Here is a 22,630-nt window from a genome sequence, read left to right on the forward strand (position 1 = left end):
CTGCTGGGTTTGATAATTCACTGCAGTGGCCACACAGAACTCACAGATTATGGGGTTTATTAGGGAAGCACCAAGCTACAATTCAAGTTCAGGAAAAATGCTCAGTCTCTCTCCACCCGCCATCTCTCAGCCAACAGTCTCTCTCAGCCACTCTCCCAGTAATGTGTGTCTCTCAGTGTCTCTTTCTCAGTAGCACATGTCTCTCAGCAGCATGCATCTCTCAGGAGTCATGTCTCTCAGGAGCACATTTGTCTCAGGAGCATGTTTCTCTCAGCAGCACGTCTTTCTCAGTCAGCAGTCAGAGAGACCCCTTCTGCCTCTAGGAGGGCTCCTTTTGAGCCTGGCAGAGTGGCCAAACAAACCAATCATAATGTCAGAATTCTAAACACCTGAGAGGGAACTTCCCAGAACATTGCTTTGTGCCACTCTCAATGTAAATACTCCAGGTGGACAACTTCAATGATCAGGAGCTACTCAGTTGCTCAGAGCAAATTTCACCGCAGAGTTTACAAAGACTTATGGCTAGAAAAGCCATACCAGGTCATTTACTACACCACAATGACTTTTTAGTGCTGTTCCACCATTATTGCTATCTTTTTCAAAAATTTTCCACCACCATTAGCATAAATTCAATGCTCCACAAACAGACTCTTCCCCATCCCCCTCTGTCCTACCCCTGGCAACCACTAACAGGTACTTGTTTTTTCTTGTACTAAAATTATTTTATGAATAAACCAAACCAAACCAAACTCACTGCCATCAAGTTGATTTTGACTCATAGTGACCCCCTTTGGGTTTCCAAGACAGCAAATCTTTATAGAAGTAGATTGCCCAGTCTTTCTTCTGCAGAGTGGCTGGTGGCTTTGAACCACCAACCTTCTGGTTAGCAGTCAAATGCCTTAGGCACTAGGCCACCAGAGCTCCTTATTTTATTAATAGTAGGAAGATATTATAGGATATAATACCAGAAGATGAGCTCCTTAGGTTGGAAGGGACTCAAAACCACTGGGGAAGGAGTGCCCCCTCAAAATGGAGTCAAACTTAAATCATATGGATTTTGGAATTAAAGTCTTTTGGGAACCTTCATTTTATGACTCAAAATGAGAAGAAACAGCTAAAAACATCCATTGGTAATTAGAATGTGGAATGTATGGAGTATGAATCTAGGAATATTGGAAGTTATAAAAAATGAAATGGAACACATAGAGATCGATATCCAAGACACTTGTTGTTGTTGTTGTTTTGTTATGTGCCGTCGAGTCGGACCCAACTCATAGCGACCCCTCCTTGGGTTTCCGAGGCAGTATCACTATGGAAGTAGATTGCTCCATCTTCCTTCCGAGGAGTGGCTGCTGGGTTTGAACCTTAGGCACTTAGCTCCTATCCAAGGCACTAGTGAGCTGAAATGGACTGATATTGGCCATTTTGAATCAGACTATCATATCCTGACTATGCCAGGAATAACAAATTAAAGAGGAATGGCATCACCTTCATTGCCAAAAAGAATATTTCAAGATCTATCCTGAAGTACAATGCTGTCAGTGATATGATAATATATACATACACCTACAAGGAAGATATGTTAATACTATTACTCAAATTTATGTACCAACTAAAGCCAAAAATGAAGAAATCAGAGATTTTTACTAACTTCTGTAGTCTGAAATTGACCAGAAATGCAATCAAAATGTATTGACAATTACTGGTGATTGAAATGTGAAAGTTGGAAGCAAATAAGCATTTGGAGTTAGAAAATATGGCCTCAGTGATAGAAATGACACTGGCGATCACATGATATAATTTTGTACAAAGACTTCTTCATTGCAAATATCTTTTTTCAACAACATAAATGACAATTATACATGTGAACCTTGCCAGATGGAATACACAGGAATTAAAACTGACTATATCTTTGGGAGGGAGCTCTGGTAGCATAATGCCTAAGGCACTTGACTGCTAACCAGAAGGCTGATGGTTCAAATCCATCAGCCACTCCTCAGAAGGAAGATGGGGCAATCTACTTCCTTAGTGATAGTGCCTCGGAAACCCAAGGAGGGGTCACTATGAGTCAGGTCCGACTCAATGTCACATATCAACAACAACAACATATCTTTGGGAAGAGACAATGGAGAAATTAATACCAGGAGTCAGACAAGGCTAGGGGCCAACTGAGGAACAAACCAGCAATTGCTCATATGCAAGTTGAAGGTGAAGCCAAAGAAAATTAAAACAAGCCCTCAAGAGTCAAAATATGTCCTTGAATATATCCCACCTGAAATAAGAGACCATCTGAGGAACAAATTTGATTCACTGAACACCAATGGCTGAACACAGACAACTTGAGGAAGACATCAAGGATGTCATACACATAGAAAGCAAAAGATGATCAAAAGAAAGAAAAGACAAAAATACATGTCACCAGAGACTCTGAAACTTGCTCTTGAATGGAAAGTAGCTAAAGCAAATAGAAAAAAATGATGAAATGAAAGAGATGAATAGAATATTTCAAAGGGCAGGTAGAGAACACAAAGTCAATTATTATAATGAAATGTGCAAAGACCTGGAATTAGAAAATCAAAAAAGGAAGAACATGCTCTGCATTTCTTAAGCTGAAAGAATTAAAGAAAAATTCAAGACCTGAGTTGTACTATTAAAGGATTCTATGGGCAAAATACTGAACAATTCAAGAAGTATAAAGAAGATGGAATGAATGTACAGTTACTATACCAAAAAGAATTGGATGACATTCAACCATTTCAGTAGGTAGAATATGATCAAGAACTGTTGGTACTGAAGGAAGAAGTCTAAGCTGCACCGAAGGAATTGGTGAAAAACAAGTCTTCAGGAATTGTTGGAATACCCATTGAGATGTTTCAACAAACAGATACAGCCTTGGAGATGCTCATTCATTTATACCAAGAAATTTGGAACACTGGTACCTGGCCAACCGACATGAAAATATCCATCTCTGTGCCCATTCCAAAGAAAGGTGACCCAACAGAATATGGAAATTATTGAACAATATCATTACTATCTCATGTAAGTAAAATTTTGCTGACGGTAATTCAAAAACAGTTGTGGCAGTATATCAACAGAGAACTGCCAAAAATTCAAGCTGGATTCAGAAGAGGGCATGGAATAAAGGATATCATTATTGATGTCAGATGGATCTTGGCTGAAAGCAAAGAATACCAGAGAGATGTTTACCCATGTTTTATTGCCTATGAAAAGGCATTCGACTGTGTGGATCATAAAAAGTTATGGATAACACTGTGAACAACGGAATTCCAGAACACTTAATTGTGCTCATGAGGAGCCAGGACAGAGAACAAAGGGGAGTTATTTGAACAAAACAAGGGGATACTAAGTGGCTTAAAATCACAAAAGACATGGTCAGGGTTGTATCCTTTTACCATGCTTATTCATTCTGTATACTAAGCAAATAATCCAAGCAGCTGGACTATATGAAGAACACACATCAGGATTGGAAGAATCCTCATTAACCTATACTGCAACATTCATATGACAAAACCTTGCCTGCTGATAACAAAGAAGACTTGAAGCACTTACTGATGAAGGTCAAAGACTATAGCCTTCCATATGGATTATATCTCAATAGAGGAAAAAATCCTCGCAACTGGACCAGTAAGAAACATCAGGAAATATGGAAAAAGATGGAAGTTTCCAAGGATTTCATTTTACTTGGATCCACAGTCAATGCCCATTGAAACAACAGTCAAGAAATTAAACAACATATTACATTCAGCAAATCTGCTGTTAAAGACCTCTTTAAAGTGTTTAAGAGCAAAGGTGGCACTTTGAGGAACAATGTGCACCTGAACCAAGCCATTTATTTTTAACAGCCTCATATGTATGTGAGAGGTAGAGAATGAAAAAGGAAGATTGCAGAACAGATGCATTTGAACTGTGGTACTGATGAAGACTATTGAATGTACCATGGACTGTTATAAGCACAAACAAAACTGTCTTGGGGGAAGTACAGCTAGAATGCTCCTTAGAAAAAAGAATGGCCAGACTTAGTCTTTCATCATTTGCACGTACTGTTAGAAGGGACTCTTCTCTGGAGAAAGATATCATGCTAGGTAAAGTAGAGGGGCAGCGAAAAAGGGGAAGACCTACTAGGAGATAGACTAACACAGTGGCTGCAACAATGGGTTCAAGCAAGGCAATGATTCTGAGAATGGTGCAAGACTGGGCAGTGTGTTGTTCTTTTGTCCATAGGGTCACTATGAGTCAAAATTGACTCGACGGCACCTAACAACAACAACAATAAAAAGTTATTTTTATGTATCTTCCCTGTGAACTCTTGAAATCTAGGACTAAATTCAAGTTCATCTTTGCCTTCCCTAAAACACCCAACACAGTATATTATATTTTGAGTGTTCAATAAATATTCACTAGTTACTATTTGAATTGTTTGGAAGGGATAATTAAGGTAAAGTAAGATGCGAATGAGATAGGGTTGCTTCTTCTGCCCAAATTTATGTTCACTTTTAGAGCTATGACTTCCTATTATTATTTTTGTTTGTTTTTGAGAATAGGTATCTTTCTCCAATAGGGAAAGAAGAGTCTCTTCAACAAATGTTGCTGAGATAACTCCATCTCCACAACAAAAGAATGAAGATGAACTAATACCTCATGCCATATATCAAAATCAACTCAAAATGGGCAAATATGATAAAGACAAGAACTAAATCCATGAAACTCTTATAAGAAATCATAGGGTAAAGCTTCAAGACTGTTTTTGATAATGGATTCTTAGATATAACACCAAAAACATGACTTAACAAAACATAGATAAACTGAACATTATCAAAATAAAAAAAAAAAAAGCTTTTGTATGTCAAAGACTTTATCAAGAGAGTAAAGAGACATCTAAAAACTGAGAAAAAAAATGTATGACCACCATATCTCTTGTAAGGGTTTTATACCCAGACTATATAAGAAACTCTTACACTTCAACAACAGAAAGACAAACAACCCAATTAAAGAGTAGGCAAAGGCCTAGAACAGACATTTCTCCAAAGACATGCAAATGACCAATAAACATAAAAAAATATATTCAACATTATTAGTCACTGGGGAAATGTAAATCCAAAACACAGTAAGATACCACTTTATACCCACTTAAATGGCTATTGTCAGAAAAACAGAAAATAGTAAGTGCTGACAAGGACGCATGCATCACCAGTAGGGATGTAAAATGGTACAGGTGTAGCTGCTGTGGAAAATAGTCTGGTAGTTCTTCAAAAGGTAAAAATAAAATTATCGTATGACCCAGAATTCCATTCCTTGGTTTACATACAAAACACTTGAAACTAAGGACTCAAACAGATACTCATACACCAACATTCAACCAACATTATTCACAATAGACAAAATATGGAAACAGCTAAAGTGTATATTAACAAATGAATGAATAAAAAAAATATGGTGCCTCTATACAACAGAATACTATTCAGCATGAAGGGAAATGATATTCTGATACATGCAATGGCATGGGTAAACTTTAAACACATGCTGAATAAATAAATCAGGCATAAAAGGACAAATATTATATGATGTCACTGACAGGAAATATCTAGAATAGGCAAATGCATAAAAAAGTATTTATTGCTGGTTAACAGAGACTGAAGGGAGGGGACAATGGGGAGTTATTACCTAAGGGTTACTGAGTTTCTACCCTGAGGTGATGAAAAACTTTTGGAAATAGATAACGGTAATGGTTATACAGGAGCTCTGGTGGCACAGTGCCTAAGGCATTCAACTGCTAACCAGAAGGCTGGCTGTTCAAATCCACCAGTCACTCCTCAGAAGGAGGACTGAGCAATCTACTTCCATAGAGATACTGCTTTAGAAACCCAAAGAGGGGTCGCTGTGAGTCAGATCTGACTTGATGTCAGTGAATTTGTTTTGTTTTGTTTTTAAATTGTTATACAATATAGTAGACACAATGTCACTGAATTGTACCCTTAGATACGGTCAAAATGGGAAATTTTGTTTTATATTTTACTGCAATAAAAAAAGTTGTATCTTTCAAGTACTATATTATCTTCTGGATTAGGAAACTTTTGCAAGAATGAGGAAATACTTAAAACATAGACTGGATCTTATGCTTTAACAATGCACATGACTTAGCACAAGTTCATAATGAAATAAAATTAAGGGGTGAGGAAGAAGGATACTATAGAAAAATATGAACTATAATACAAACATCAATGTTATATATTTATTTGGTTCTTCAATACACTTGGTTTTAATAAGTCTGCATACTGACGGCTTATTAAAATTTTAAAATTTCTGAAAGACTCTGCTGCCAGTTCTCTCATGGGAATATTCAAATATGTGCAGGTTCTCACAGGCAGTAATAAAAGATTTTTCAGGTTATATAGCATTTTTCTTCCAAATGTTCCAATGTTATTATTATATAAGGTATAGCAAGTCTACTTTTAGAGTTTATTAACCATGAAAACAAGGACTTTCCTCTATTGCTGACACTTCAATATGAAATTGATAAAAGATCCTCATAGTCAAACCACAAGCTTTTATCATTAGTAGCAGCAAAATCTTTTCTTTGTACATGCTATTATACTAAATGATCCCAAAGTTATTGAATATATCTTTAAAGAATACAGCTATTTACCAATATTCCATATGTTTGTGATTCAGTAACTTAAGATGGGAAAGAAATTGATTTTCTGAATTAGGCATAGCTGATTCTAGGATTTTGGTTAAATTTAAACATTTTAAAAAAGATTATAGATTTCTGTATTAATTTTATACAAAAAACAAATAGAAAAAACCTCACTGCCATCGAGTCAGATCCGACTCCAAGCAACCCCTTCTTGGGTTTCCGAGGCAGTATCTCTACAGAAGTAGATTGCCCATTCTTCCTTCCGAGGAGTGACTGGTGAAAATGGTTTAAACCACCAGCCTTCTGGTTAGCAGTCAAATGCCTTAGGCACCACACCACCAGAGCTCCTATGAAAAAAATATTTTTTGTTCCCACAATTTAAGGAAACATATTTTTCATTCTCTGAAATGTATCACGATAAGTGATAAAAAATGGAGCCATGTCTATGGAAGTCTCTAGTGCCCCCTATCTCATAGTAGATATGCAAAATTTTACATTTTTGCCAACACAATTAAATACAAATCCCTTGCTTTCAATGAAAACATGAGCAAAAACAAACTACCGTAAGAGCAACCATATTCCACCAGAAAGCCATACACACCAACTATTTCATTGGTAGCAACCATATCTAAAGTGAAAAGGTTCATACTCAAATATGATGAGTAGATGTCTAAAATGTGGATTTTTTTTTTTTTTAATTGTGCTTTGGGTGCAAATTTACAGAGTAGAATTTGTTTTACATTTAACAGTGCATGTACATTTGGTTTTGCTCTTCAATTACCATCCCCACCCCTAACCCACTTTACTCCTCTCCTTTCTTTGTGACCGCCCCCCAACCCTGTTCCCTTCTTAGTTAGGCACTCCTGTCTGTCCTCCTTTCCCTCCATGTGAAGGTTGCCCCTCTGGTGTCCCATGGCTGATTGCTCCAAGGGGTGTATCTCAGTAGAGTAGGTGGTTGCATTGCCCTGGGTTGGGTGTTCTGCATGTAAGTCTTACTACTACTGGGCTAAGAGTCAGTCCTTGGGAGTGAGTCTTATCACTCCTAAGTAAGGCCCGAAGTGTATCTCATGGCCATAATCTTGAGGGTCCCACCAGACTCCATCCAACCAGTCATTCTGGTCGTTATTGTCTTTTTGAATTTTGTTTCACATTTTTCTTCCCACTTTATTGAGGATTTCCAGTTTTGATGCCTTTCTCAATGTGGATTTTTAAGTCTCTAAAAAGTTGACAAAGGAGCTCTGGTGGTGTAGTGGTTTAGGCATTTGGCTGCTAACCAAAAGGTCAGTGGTTTGAACAAACCAGCCACTCTGCAGAAGAAAGATAAGGCAGTCCGCTTCTGTAAAGATTTGCAGCCTTGGAATCCCAATGGCGGGAGGACGGCTGTCACTATGGGTCCGAATTGACTCAACAACAGCAGTGAGTTTAATTTGTTTTTTTTTTTTTTTTCTGTTTTTTTACAAGTCAACAGTTAGGAATTTCTTGAATGGAATGCTAACACAGAGCTTTAGTGAATGACCACTAAAATTATGGATGCCAATTCTGTGCTTAAAGTGCTTCAGCTTAATAAGTAAATGTAACAATACTGACAATGCTTTAAAGGAATATAATTTTTAAAAAAAGTCTAAAGGACAACTCTTCCAACTTAAACTGAGAGGCCCAGATTACTAACCAATTTTTATTTTAAAATGAGTTTACTTTTCATCCATTAGCAAGATTCAAGTCAGCAGACAGTAGCTTAAGTGATGGAAACAAAAGATGGCACCCTAAGTATTTAAAGGAAAAGACGTGAGTGCCACTTCTGTGCTCTTAGACAGAATAATCAAGTACATGCCTGAATATACAAAGCAATATTTTAGATGAAGCAAACATTTCTTTAGCATTAGCTGTTAATGAAAAATATGACTTTAGCAGCTAAGGCACTTGACTGCTAACCAGAAGTCTGGAGGTTCAAACCCACCAGCCACTCCTTGGGAGGAAGGTTGGGCAATCTACTTCCGTAGTGATACTGCCTCAGAAACCCAAGGAGGGGTCACTATGAGTCGGGTCCGACTCGACGGCAAAACAACAACATGACACACCAGATACACAGAAGCACAACTGAAGTCCCTTTATTAGTTATTTAATGTAATCCTTTAACAGTCTTTTCATGTTTCTAACAATATGTTTTTATTTTTGATCAGAGGATGGTGCTTTTTTTTTTTTTTTTTTTGGTTATACTGAAGACATTTTCCTTACCATATTTATTACTTCTAAAATGTCATTTTAAATAATAGCTAACCTAGACTATTTATTATACACCAGGTACTGTTCTAAGTAACTCACATGTATTAACTTATTTTTGCTCTAAAGAGCCCAAGAGGTATTTAATATTTTATAAATGAGGAAACAAAGGTATTAAGAAGTTAATTTAACCATGGTCCAATTAGTCATCAAATGAGGATTTAAACCCAGGCACTGTGGTTCAAGTCTGTGCTCTTCTTATCACTCTTCTTAAATTTAGTTTGATCTCACATTTTTTAATTCTAAGAGATAGCTAACTTGATGCTAGCTATAAAGTGGGGAAAAAGAGCAAAACATCCATTACTTTATTTAAACTGCTTTCCAACAACTTTAATTAGTTTTATATTTTTCTCTGTAATTAAGAGCAGGTACAATTTACTTTATCAATCTTACCAGTGTGTCATTTAAAATGTGTAAATTAGGCAACCTGAGAAGAGTAATGTATTTAGGGTTGCCACTACATTCAAAGTGCTTCATTTATAAAAGACGTTACTCTTTGTCAGTATTCAGTAGTATGTGAATACACAAAACATCTAGGAAGGCTTTTCCTCACAATCGCCATCCAACTGTTTCCCCAATACTACTGTCTTCCTTCCTAATATCTTTCAGATATGTGCCTCCTGGCCAATGAGACTACACAATGAGGCCCCTCCTTCCTCTCTCTCAAGTAAGACTCTAATAGTCACACCTGCCACACTGTTCCTGGCTTGCCCTCCTCTGACCTAGCATGAACATTGCCCTCAAAGTGATCTTTCTAATACACAATTCTGAGTATGTCATTCCATGAAAAATACTTTTAATGACTGATCATTAACTATAGGATAAAGTTAAAAGTCTCCAGATCAATACAGAAAGGCCCTTTATGATATGGTTCTGCATATCTCTAGAAGAGTGAATCTTAATTTGTTCTGAGCCCTTTTCTTCTTTGAGAACATGATAAAAGCTATGGATGCTTTCCTCAGAAAAATGTATATATCCACTAGATGCTCAGGTTCTTCTCTGTTTCTCATAGGTTAATAAACTCAATTTTCTTTTATCATTTTCTAACATCATTTTCTTTATTACCACTATGCAAGAAATGACTACATCAGTCTCTATCACTATGAGCTCTCAGAGAACAAGGACTTAATATTTATTTTTCTGTCCACAAGCCATAGAGAAAGTCTAGTATAGTGGTGCTCAACAATTATTTGTAAAATGAAGAAATTATATCCACAATTATATCTAAATAAACAGAATAAGAAGTATATTCCTACACATTAAAGTGTTTTACCAGGGATTTCTACTTTCGATGATTTGCTATGGAGAATATATATACTTAGACAAGCCAAAGCTTCCTTTTCATATAATATATTCATTGTTACTGCTTGAGGAATTGAGAAAAAAAGGAAAGAGAACAATTAGAAGGTTGGAGGGAAGAGGATGAATCAGAAGAATCTAAGAAGGATCAAGAAGAAACTAAGAAGGCCATTAAAGGGATGAGAAACAAAAGGACTTCCAAAAATAAAGAATATTATCTATAAATCCTGAGATGGTTGGGACATTTGGAGCATTTGGCAGAATTCTCTGAACTCAGACAAAAATTTAAAGAAAAGTAAAAGAAAGGAGACTAGCCATTGTGTAGGGCCTTGAATGCCAAGTGAAAGCACTGGCCTCTAAGACTCTGATGAACAGACTTGATTTCTTTTTCCAATGTAAGAGGAAAAAATTATTCATTTTCATGTGTATAAACAATCATAAAATTAAGTGTATATATATATATATACATATATATATTTAAAGATTTCATATCCATTCAAACATATTTCCCCCTTTCCAATTATACTATAATAGCTAGAGTGTACTGATGAAATATATTTATGAAAAGAGAACAAAAATATATAGTTGTAACTATTCTATTTAATCAGAAAATATTGCAAAAATACATGCCTATTATATAAATGACCAAAATGATTCTTAATATAAAAGAAATAAACACAATTTTGATAAATTATGATGCAGGGTAATTTGTAACAATATTGGCTAAATCAACAAAAGAACTATTTTATACACAATAAATAAACATAATTTTTCTTAAAACTATTATTTTGAAAATAAGGAAATAGAAAAATATATATTCCATATACTTTGAAAGTTCCATTTTCATTTAAAAATAAAACCAAAAGAAATATGTTGTTGTTATGTGCCGTCGAGTCAGCCCTGACTCATAGCGACCCCTCCTTGGGTTTCCGAGGCAGTATCACTACGGAAGTAGGATTGCTCAACCTTCCTTCTGAGGAGTGGCTGGTGGGTTTGAACCGCCAGCCTTCTGGTTAGCAGGCAAGTGCTTTAGCCACTATGCTACCAGAGCTCCTTCTTGTTGTTGTTGTTATGTGCCATAGAGTCGGCCCGACTCATAGCGACCCCTCCTTGGGTTTCCGAGGCAGTATCACTACGGAAGTAGGATTGCCCAACCTTCCTTCTGAGGAGTGGCTGGTGGGTTTGAACTGCCAGCCTTCTGGTGACATAACAAGAGCACTCTGGCAGGGTAGTGGTGAAAGCATTTAGCAAAGGTTGACAGTTCAAACCCACCAGCCGCTCCTTGGAAGAAAGATGAGACAGTCGGCTTTTGTAAAGATTTACAGGCTTAGAAATCCTATAGGGTAGTTCTACCCTAGCGTATGGGGTCACTGTGAGTCAGAATTTACCAATGGCAGTGGGGATTTTTTTAGTTTGATGGACCAGAAGGACAGATATTCAATGATCAAATTATATACTTTCCACTGACACTAGGAATCTGGCTTTCAAGATATGAAAAAAATATTCAAAGTTACCAAAAACTTTCTAAACCTATCTCTATCTACTTATCTACTTAAATGGGAGCTCTGGTGGCGTAGTGTCTAAGGCATTTGACTGCTAACCAGAAGGCTGGCGGTTCAAACCCGCCAGCTACTCCTAGGAAAGAAGGTTGGGCAATCTACTTCCGTAGTGATACCGCCTTGGAAACCCAAGGAGGGGTCTCACTCGACGGCACAGAACAACAACATCTATTTATGCTCCAAGAGGAAGAACGTTAAAACTCTAAAAGCCATAGAATAAATGTAAAATTGGGATATTTTATAATTTCAACTTGCATATAACGCATTGATAATTTAAATAATATAAGAAAATTTTCATTTCAATTATCTCATTTGCTCAAATCTGAAGTCTTTCACAAATTTAAAAAGGAAAATGAAAAATTAGTTTATGAAGAATATTTAAACATGGCAAAATTCTAACAAAGTGATATTTCTAACTTTCCTTACTGTACTGTAAACTTGAAATCAATCTATTTTGAAAAAATCCTGAACTAAAATCAAACATGATTTTTATCTTTCAAATTTATTTTTATTATGTTTTAATTGATGTTGAATAATTTGATTATGAATATATTCTACTGCAGAATGGATGATTAGTTCTCAGTCTTTTACAGATGAGACTCTTCTAACTGTCAACAATTTTTAAAGACTCTCCCATATGAAATACATATATTATATACAGTAAGTACTGTGAGTTCTGTAATATCCTTCACTATATATGCAATTCAAAAAGATTACCATTTAAACTATACATAGATTCTGAAGTGGATTTGCTCATGGATTGAAGGAACCTTGCAATAACTCAGGAGCCCTGGTGGCACAGTGATGAAGCACTCACCAGCTAACTGAAAGGTGAGCCCGACTGGAGCCCACCAATAGCTCAATGAGAGATGATGTGGCAGTCTGCTTCCATAAACATTACAGCCTTGGAGAGCCTTTGAGGCAGTTCTACTCTGTTTTACATGGTTGCTAGGAGTTGGAACTGGTGAGACAGCAGTGGGTTTGGTTTTGGTTTGGTGCAATAGCTCCATAACCCCTCAGAGGTGTAACAACCACTAGATAGAAATCACTAATTCAGAAGTCAATTTACAAAGGATATACACTCCATTCACATTTGTTTGTTGTTGTTGTTATGTGCGGTCCAGTAGGACCTGACTCCTTGGGTTTCCGAGGCAGTATTACTATGAGAGTAGATTGCCCAACTTTCCTTCCAAGGTGTGGCTGGTGGGTTTGAACTGCCAGGCTTCTGGTTAGCAGTCAAGTGCTTTAGACATTACGCTACAAGAGCTCACATTTGTTTAGTGGTTCATATTTGCTATAGGGTATATATCCCAACCTTCAAAAGTAGATAGGGAAGGTATAAGAATTCTCATTCTACATATACTAAGATAGAAAAGCTAAGAAAATGTGCCATAGTTATGCAGCTTAATAAAGATGGAATTCCTTTTAGATAGATTCTCCTTATTACTTAGTTATTACTGATTTTTTTTTAAATCAATTTTAACTTACTCATTTGGTCACTGAAGAGTAGTATAAAATTCTACACAATTCTACATAATTATTTTCAGAGTATTAAAAGAGAAATGGCAAAATGAGCTATGCTATGCTAAGTAGATAAGCCCACTTTTGACAGTTGTTATGAATTAGGAAGCAAACAAATACTGCAAATTTTCACATTTAATTTTTTAGACTTTCATTTAGTACTAAACTAGATCATCATTAACAAATCCAATTGCCTAGTTTATTTCTTAATGGTCTTAAAATTAGGCAAATGTTTTAAAATGTGTTAACTACATTTACTTAAAAAGGGACAAATTTCCAATTTTTAGAATAATGAATAAGGTGAGATGCAAAAGTGCTGGAATTAATAACTAAAGGTTCATAGAACTAAAAGCAGAAAGTCAAGAAATATTGAAGATGGGACAATGCTTTAAAGCACATTATTTTGGATTTTAAAAGACCTTCATGATACTTTTTTTAAGCTGTAATATTAAAATGATTCTTCTTTTCTGCTTCATTCAAAAGAACCAAAAGGAAATTAAAATAGTGATGAAATAAAATGCTTACAGGTTTGTATCTCAGTGCATCTCTGTAGGATCCAAACAAAGCAGCCTGTGCCCTAAGAAAGGCCCTAGCTACTCCATCACCCGTAGCTGTAGACTGCTTCTTCAGTTTATTTTTCAAGGCCGAGACCTGCATGACAGAGAGGAACAGTTAAATTAACACCTCAGAAATTGGTACAGCGAGGTACGAACCCAATCAGCAGGCAAACCACAGTGTCTGCAGGTCAGCCAAAAACTCATCCTCCTCCCTGATAGCTTATCTTTTTAACTGCAGAGAGCACCTGCTGGTCTGTTAATTGAAACGAAAGCAGGAGATGATAGTAACGTGCTAATGCAAATTGGTTTATGCTCTCTTTTTTTTCCCAAGGCCTCTTGACATAAATAAGCTTTAATTATTTTACAGTAAAGTGCTTGTGAGCCACTTTTCTGCAGATTTTTAGCGATTACAACATGTGTCTACTTGTTTTGAGATGAAGCCGGTTGGGTATCGTTCATTTCTGCAATGTAAGGTTATTTGTTATAGGTCCTCCAGGATCACTTATCATTTAATTTTATTTTGGGAAGCCTAATTTACATATGTAAATTTCCAGTCGTTTGTTGAATAGTTTTCACTACATTAGATTTAAAAGGGCTAAAAGTTATAAAAGACCTACTATGCATCTAGGATATGTTAAGTTAATTTTATACACTGTCTCATTTAATCCTCACAACAGTCTTCTAAAACAGGCATTTGCATTCCCCTTTATGAATAAAGAAATGAGGCTCAAAAATGTGAATTGATTTGTCTTCACTATTTGGTTCATAAGTGGTAGACCTGTCATTTAAACTTGGCTGTATCTAGTTTTTCCCAGTATCACTTGCTAGGTTAGGGTTTAATGTCATTGCCTTATGAGTCAGTAATTAGATTAAAATATTAATATTTTTAAACCAAAAAAACTTATCTTTTACAAAAGTAAAAAGGCATTTTAATTTGTTATAATTTTACATACCTGTTCCATACTTTAGTTCCATGTTTTATGCATTTTAGAGAATGCATATTATTTCTCAATGGTCCCTATTTAGATGAATATTTATGATATCACTCTCCTGATGTATCCTGTATTTTTTTCAGGGGGAGGAGATGTGACATCTATACATCCAGCTAACTTGACCAATTGGCTGAAAAATACTGATCCTCATATACACTCTATCAATGCTTAACATGGAAAATGTGTAGTCATGTAACAATTCTGTTTTCTTAAGGAAAAAAAAAACTGATGGAACAAATTTTGGTTGGGTATCTCCTTTAACAGCATGTTTATATCCTTATGAAACTACCATATAACAAAATAATGTTATTTCTCCTCCCTCTCTCTCTCTCTCTCTCTCTCTCTCTATATATATATATATATAAGAGGGAATATTTTTATTTCCTTATGCAAGCAGTCCTGACTATTCTTGTAGATGATGATTATAATTGAAGTGTCAACCTAATTAACAACTAAACTTTGAATAATGCTAATGAGAAATGAACACAGCATCAGAGGAAAGACCAACTCTACAGGTGATAAACCTTCACAGTTGTGACATTTTCCAGTGTAAAGTCACAGTTACTGTGATCTGATCAAAGAAAGAGACCCCCATTGGGTCCAATTATAACCATAGTTTTGAAAAAATTATTGAGTTATGATGTTCATAATCTATGCAGAAAGGCCTTTGCAGTACAGGTCTTCTCCCCAAAGCTGTGATCTTTTCAATTTATATCCAAGCTCCATAGATTCAGACAAAAGTTTAGAGCCTAATTCATTTAGTCCACAAACTGCATAAACCAGAATTCATTTAAGAGGAGATTTTTGTTATTAAAATCTAACCTCTTCTATAAATGTACCTATTTTTAGGAAACCCACAAATTCAGAACAGTAAATACAATTGAAGGATGCAAAAATAAATCTTCTGACATAATGTCATTGATTCTAGAGTTTGTAATAATGGTATTTTGTTTAAATGGTTTGAAATGTCTTTAAGGAGAAACCAATGACAATGAGTATCAGTACTTGTATTTATTGCAAATTATTGCAGACAGAAAAGGCTTATGATGAAAGGACTAGGATTCTAGCCTTTCAAAGTATTATAGAAGCAAATTGTTGGTTTTTGAAAAATGTTTACATTAGAAAATCACAAAATAATAAGAGTAAAAAGCCACACCTTATATTTTGAAAAGTAAAATTCCTCAGGGTTTATTTTTCTATAAAACATGAAATTGACACTTCCATTCTCCACAAATCAAGGATATAGTATTCTTAAAACAATCATAACACATGCTCACAGAAATGGAGGCATGTCAAAGTGTTCTTCAAGATCCTGACTGCTTAGTTGCTGCTAGAATTATGCAGGAGTATTAATCACACTGCTACAATCCCTTCCTAAAAAGATTAAAAATGTATGGCCTTCATTTCTAAAATGAGTCAGTCAGTGACAGTCCCTGAGATCCACTTGGATGTGTAGGAAAGAAAACACTTGTTCTCAAATGGCATTATCCAATATGGTAGCCATTAGCCACATGAGCGCTTGAAATGTGACTAGTCCAAACTGAGATTTGCTGTTTAAGTGCAAAATACACACTAGATTTCAAAGAATTAGTATAAAAAATAAACACATGAAATACCTCAATAATTTTTATATTAGTTACATTGTAAATATTTTGAATATATCAGCTTAAGTAAAATTACTATTAAAGTTAATCTCACCTATTTTTATTTTTTTTAACATGGCTACTAAAATTTTTTTAACTATTTGTGGCTAACATTATATTTTATTGGACAGTCCTATTGCATTGAACATACTATCTCCTTTCATATAGAAATGTGAGTTTAAAATGTTGTTTAGGAAGAAACATGGTTACAGTTTTCATTGGCCAACACCTACATTATTTCAATTTTTGTAAATTACCTAAAATAAGCTTTTCCTTGACCTACTCTAGGGGGTTTGACTGCCAAGAGATTTGAGGTCATTCATGTTTTTCAGAGACCAGAAGGACATCTTAGGTAAGTATTTCTGTATGCTGAAATGAATGCTCAAAAATAGCCTACAAAAAAGGAAATTTAAATCTAATATAAAATGATAGTGTCAACCTTGCTGTTTCCTGGCCTTCAGATCACTGGAGTATATTATCACCAGTTGCCAATGCCCTTTGCAGTGCTAATTAGCTTTTAGCAGTTTTTATCTATAAAAACAGTACTGTCTCTTCTGTACTTTTTCAATACTTGTTCTGGGAAATATAATTTCCTGCTTTAATTTGTCCAATTTCTAAGTTTAGTTATAAAATAAATGTACATCCTACCATGAAATCCTAAACCTCAAATATAACTCTGAATTCAGAAAAGTATTTGGAACCTTAGACATATGACTATTACCGCAAAATCTTATTGATGCTAAAAAAGCAGCAATTATTTTCTCTTCTTTTTCTTAAAAGTAAGCTAGCCTCCATCTCTACCAATGGCTAAAGCTTACTCCGGAGATGACATTTTATCAGTTGTCTTTAGATAGTTTTCAGTCTGTTAATAAACTTATTTATTTTGTCTAATCAGGAATATTACTCTAGATCCAAAAAAAAAAGAACAGAAAAATTTAAACAGTGAAAAGGAACTTCAGAAGTAAAGATCATTTCATTTCTCTTATCGAATGTTTAGATTCTTTTCATACAAGGAGAATGCAAGGCCTCTAAGCAGCCATCCAGGGGAGGAACTATGACCTGGGGTTTAGCACCGTGGGAGTGCACAGCAACATGAATAATATTATCACCCATTCTCCACTTTCACCCACTTAGTGCTAAAATGACTATGAATAAAAAGGGAATTACCTGAGTAAACACAGAGAACAGGTAAAAATTAAAAAACTGGAAGTCACGTGCACACAGTCTGAGTAATGAAGTAATTATGCCAAACTGGAATTAGTCAGGAAGCGAGAGAATATAAAGAAGTAGAGTTTTGCAAAGAAGTAACAGACTTTTTTCCTACTTCACTTTCAGATATGTCTTCAAAAGGAAAAAAAAAATGAACTATTGTATCCAAAAATTTTAATTTTGCTTTTTTTTAGAATAACAAAGATAGACATAAAGATAAAGAACAGAAGATAAAAATAAGTATTCAGTATAATATTCAGGTAATGTATACAGACTAAAACACCCTTGTGATGTTTTTAAACACCTCCACTTAATAACTAAACCATATTCTAGAAACTATGTACATCTTTAAAAAAAAAGGTAATGCTTCAAATAATTTGCTTCAAAACAGAGCTATGAAATTGAATCCTTTTATTCCCCCATGAAACAAGTTATGGCTATTATATGAATCAGATATTAAATCCCTACACTTCTTTAATCTTTCTAATGTTCAGTTTTCTAAGAAATAAAATTAATCCTTTCCTTCTATAATAATTGCCTAGGAAGTTTCCACTTTAGTTAATCCTTTAACATTTATTAAATGAAAAGCATAAAATATACTCACCTATTTAAGGCATCATCACATTGTTTCTTTGTATAGTAAATTACTAATCAAAACCTAACTAACGACATTATCTAGAATTAATTTCTTTTCAGTTTCGGAATTAACTTCCTTTTCAGACATATTGAGAATGTCAAATTAAGACAACCAAAACTGCTCCTACCTGCCCCTTAAGCGTGATGTCATGTTAGTGTCTTTATAATACCAATATTATTTCCATTCATCAAGTTTTTTGAAAAGGAACCCATGGGTCTTCCTCAACACTTTACCCTTTCTCATCCTCCACATTCAATACATCACAAAATCTTGCCATTTCTAATACTAATACAGACTTCATATCTGTCCACTTTTTTTCTAAATTGATGCCGATACCCAGATTTAAGCAATTATCCTCTTCCACTTAGACTATTTCAAATGGTTTCCTAATTAATCTTCCTATTTCTTACACCCAGTAATCATTAGGACTTAGAACCTAGAATTTAGAACTTAAACAGGATTACATAAATCCTCTGCTAAAGTCTTACAAATTTAAATAATTTATGAATTTAAAATAAAATCCAAAGGTCCTTAACAAGACCTACAGTTCTTACAGAATCTCACCCCTGCCTATCTCCACAACCTCCTTTTGTATAACTCACTCTTGTTCATCTAGTACAGCCACACAGACCTTCTTTCCATTTCTTGAATTCACCAACTTCTCAATAGGAGAATTTTTGTATTTGTATTCCTCCTTCTCTTCTATTTGGCAAACTCACATTCATCATTTAGGCCACTTCTGCAGAGAGAACACTCCTGACATGTTGAGCTAGGCTCAACCACAAAGGCTGTTCTGAGTTTGTACACTGGTAAGAATGGCATCTCAGCTTGCCTAAAATTATTTTCACTTAGGCTTATTGATGGCAGAGACAGCTGCCAGTCTGCCAACATCCACACTTTCCCTTTCTTTGATGATGGAAATCTTAAATTGTGACTATGAGCATGGTTAACCCAGCTAGGAACGTTCTATTTCCCAACATCGCTTGGTGCGGCATGTGGCTGGGTTCAGGTAAATAGTATGCATATGTGACATTTTCAGGCCATGACCCTGCAAAAGAAATTGGTGCCCTTTCCTGGTTTTGTCTTTTTCTTCTGGGGCAAGGTAGACAAAAAGTACTAGTTACCTTTAACCTGGAGAGATACTGAGAATGGCAGAGCTGTCCCAACAAGTCTGGATGACTTATCTCTTAACTATTTTACAGGAGATAAATATATTTCCATTTTGCTCAAGACTGCCATTTTGTTAAAGCAGCTTAGTCTGTACCCTAATTAATATATCACCTAAAGGGGAAACAAACAGTGCAAAGAATGTATAAGATATATAGAATATATCATATTTTTACGCAAATAACAGGTAAACTTAGTACAGCATGTTTACAAAAAATACCTGGGGGGTGGGGCACAGCTGCCAAATAAAAATAGAACATGAACATATTTTTTGTGTAAAAATACTGTAAAGTAAACAAAGTTCCTCTCCTCACTGCTTCCATAGTCTCTCAAACTAGTGCACTCAAAATCCAGTCTTCAGTGCCAATGGCACAGTGTCAGGTTCCTACCAGGCCATAGGAAAAAATGAATCTCAACCTTGCTGCCTTTACTATTATGCAGGAGAAGGAAAGCCTTGAGTTCTCATGAGTCTATGCACTGCTTCATGAGACAGTTCCTCACCACATCACAGAGACACAAACGTTTCTGATTTCCTGCATCATGATGCCTAGAATAGAACCACCCTACCTACCTCACCTTTACTCTAAACTTAAATTAGGACTCTCTGTTATTCTTTTTCATTGCATCATTCCTCTTCTTTATAGCATTTGTCTCTGTGTGTAAAACTACATAGGTGTTTGTTAGCACAACCCAATGTAGGTTCCATGAGAAAAGGATGTATGAGTTCTTTTCCACCACTCTATACCCAGCACCTAACATAGTACAAGTACGTAGGTGCCCAATAAATAACTGTTGAATGAGTGAGTGAATGAATAAATGAAGAAATTAACAAGCTGTGCCAGGCATACTTCTACATTTATTCCTTTAGTTTACTGAATCAGAGACTGTGTATTAGGGCCCAGGAACACAACGCCAATAAAGCATGTTATTAAGATGATACAAATCAAAAGACATCAGAAGAAAGACTATGTAATTTTGTTGGAAATGAAAAGCCATGAGAAGTGCAAGGAACTTCATGAGCACTTAAAATCACCAAGAGGAACAAACTATAAATCAACTTTAGATTGCCAAAAGTAAGGAAGCATAAAAGGGGAATTGCTAAGCCTGGATCTCTGCAGGGGGTGGGAGCAGATTCTCTCATTCAGCTGAGAGACAATAACACAATTTTTTTTTTAAAGTTTGGAAGCACAGTTAAATAAGGTTGGGTTTAGTTGTTTCTTTTTGTTTAGATTGGTCTGTTTTCTTTTAAATTTAAGGTTTATATAAAAATACAGAAAATAGCAAAAGTCATAACCATTTGCTTACAAACAAACAATAATACTTTTTCAACAATCAAAACTCTCAAGATAACTATTTTAAAGAATGAGGAGTTTCCAAAGACACCCAGTCTAGTGTGCAGTAACAACAATTGCCATCACAATATGCTGTCATTTTCCAAAGCCAGGAAATAAAAGGTTGCACTCATAGTCAAAAGAGTGTATTTTAAATATGTTTCTAGGTTTTTTCCTTTCATTATTGTGAAAGTCAAGTGAAAACATCCTTATAAAATGTTCCAGGAGGTAACAGTAAACAGAGACTTTAAAAACAACTTCTATTACAAAAGATAAAAGAAGTGCAATTATATCTCTTTTCAACAATCATTTACTGAATGCCTACTATTTATGAAGCAGTGTACCAGGGCAGTGTGGCAGTTGCAATGCTCAAGGGCTAGATGCCTGCATTCTAACAGCTAGGGGGAAAGAAAATATATGACGATGTTTCTGCAGAGGCACATTGAAAGCAATAATGTTTGTCTCTTGAAGGCTGACCTCTGACCTAAATTAAAATGTTTGTAAAATTATTTTAGAAGATGAATAAAATTGTGTTATCTTTAGATAACCGGTCTCCTCTAGACATTTGTTGAGGAGTTCCCTTGTTGCTGCTGTTGTATAGGATTACAGCAGAGGTCTGGCAAACCTGGAACTAACATTCTCTGGAGCCTTTTTTCCTTTATAACATATATTATGACAGTTTAATATGTTAAACATTCATGTTAGATAATATATTCATAAATGAAACATATATTGACTATTTGCATGGTTATGTTTTGTTTATATTCTTAAAAAAATAATACAAAAATTTCCTGAAAAGGCCTACTCTTTTCCAAACTTATTCCCAAATTAATTAACTCACTTGAAAGTACATGTCCAAAATTCTTAGAGTTTTAGAGTGTTTTCTAATTCTTTAAGTTTTTTAATGACTGCTGTGATACAGAGTATTGTGTATGTATTCCCTTCTCACATTACAATAAAACCATTAACCTATTCATTCTTGAAATACTTGAAAGCTTCACAATAACATTAAGTGTATTTCAGGCAAAATCATTTCATAATAAGGTCTTTTCAATGCTTTAGTAATTAAATATGCTTCATCCTATAACATACTGTGGTCTACAGTGAATTGTACAGTAACTCTAAAGTGCACTGTATTTTCAATGCAAACTCATAGTGAAAAATGGAAAAAAAAAAATCCAGTGATACTATATATAAGGGGAAAATTAATTTAAAAACAGTGCCAAAAATCCTAATTTAAATCAAATTGGTTATGTTGCTATTTCTTGAATAAGATCAGCATGAAGAATAAGCTAAGATAGTAAAAGTTTAAAAGAGTTACTTACTACATTATATATCATATTTAACCTGCCAGCCACTCCTGGGAAGGAAGGTTGGGCAATCTACTTCTGTAGTGATACTGCCTCAGAAGCCCAAAAAGGGGTTGCTATGAGTCGGGTCCGATTCGATGGCACATAACAACAACAATAACAATATAAGAGGAACCATGGTCTAGTGTTCAGGGCACAGGCCTGAGAATCAATCCATATGAAAAACTCAATTTCAAGATACCATTAATGGTATACTTTCTGTGCCTACATTTTCTTACCTAAAATAAGAATAAGAATATCGACCTATTTCTATTAGAACATTATTTCTGACCATCTGATGAATTAAAATTATTTTGAAACAATTAAGCAACAGCAAACAGCTAAACAACCAGAAGTGTGGCAGTTCAAACCCACCAGCCACTCCTCGGAAGGAAGACTGGTCAATCTACTTCCATAGTGATTTTATATAT

The 22,630-nt window shown here is 35.2% G+C and overlaps 1 protein-coding gene across 1 annotated transcript in view; it reads right to left on the reverse strand.

The window, feature by feature from the left end:
- DENND1B (DENN domain containing 1B) overlaps nt 1-22,630 on the reverse strand; it is a 464,228-nt gene that overhangs the window by 102,180 nt on the left and 339,418 nt on the right. Inside the window, exon 14 of the mRNA XM_007941084.2 lies at nt 13,840-13,965. Coding sequence (XP_007939275.1) covers nt 13,840-13,965 — 126 coding nt within the window. The remainder of the gene's footprint in view (nt 1-13,839; nt 13,966-22,630) is intronic.

This window comes from Orycteropus afer, unplaced genomic scaffold (genome assembly GCF_000298275.1).
Source record: "Orycteropus afer afer isolate SDZICR_OR568_19922 unplaced genomic scaffold, OryAfe1.0 scaffold00075, whole genome shotgun sequence".
Lineage (NCBI taxonomy): Eukaryota > Metazoa > Chordata > Mammalia > Tubulidentata > Orycteropodidae > Orycteropus > Orycteropus afer.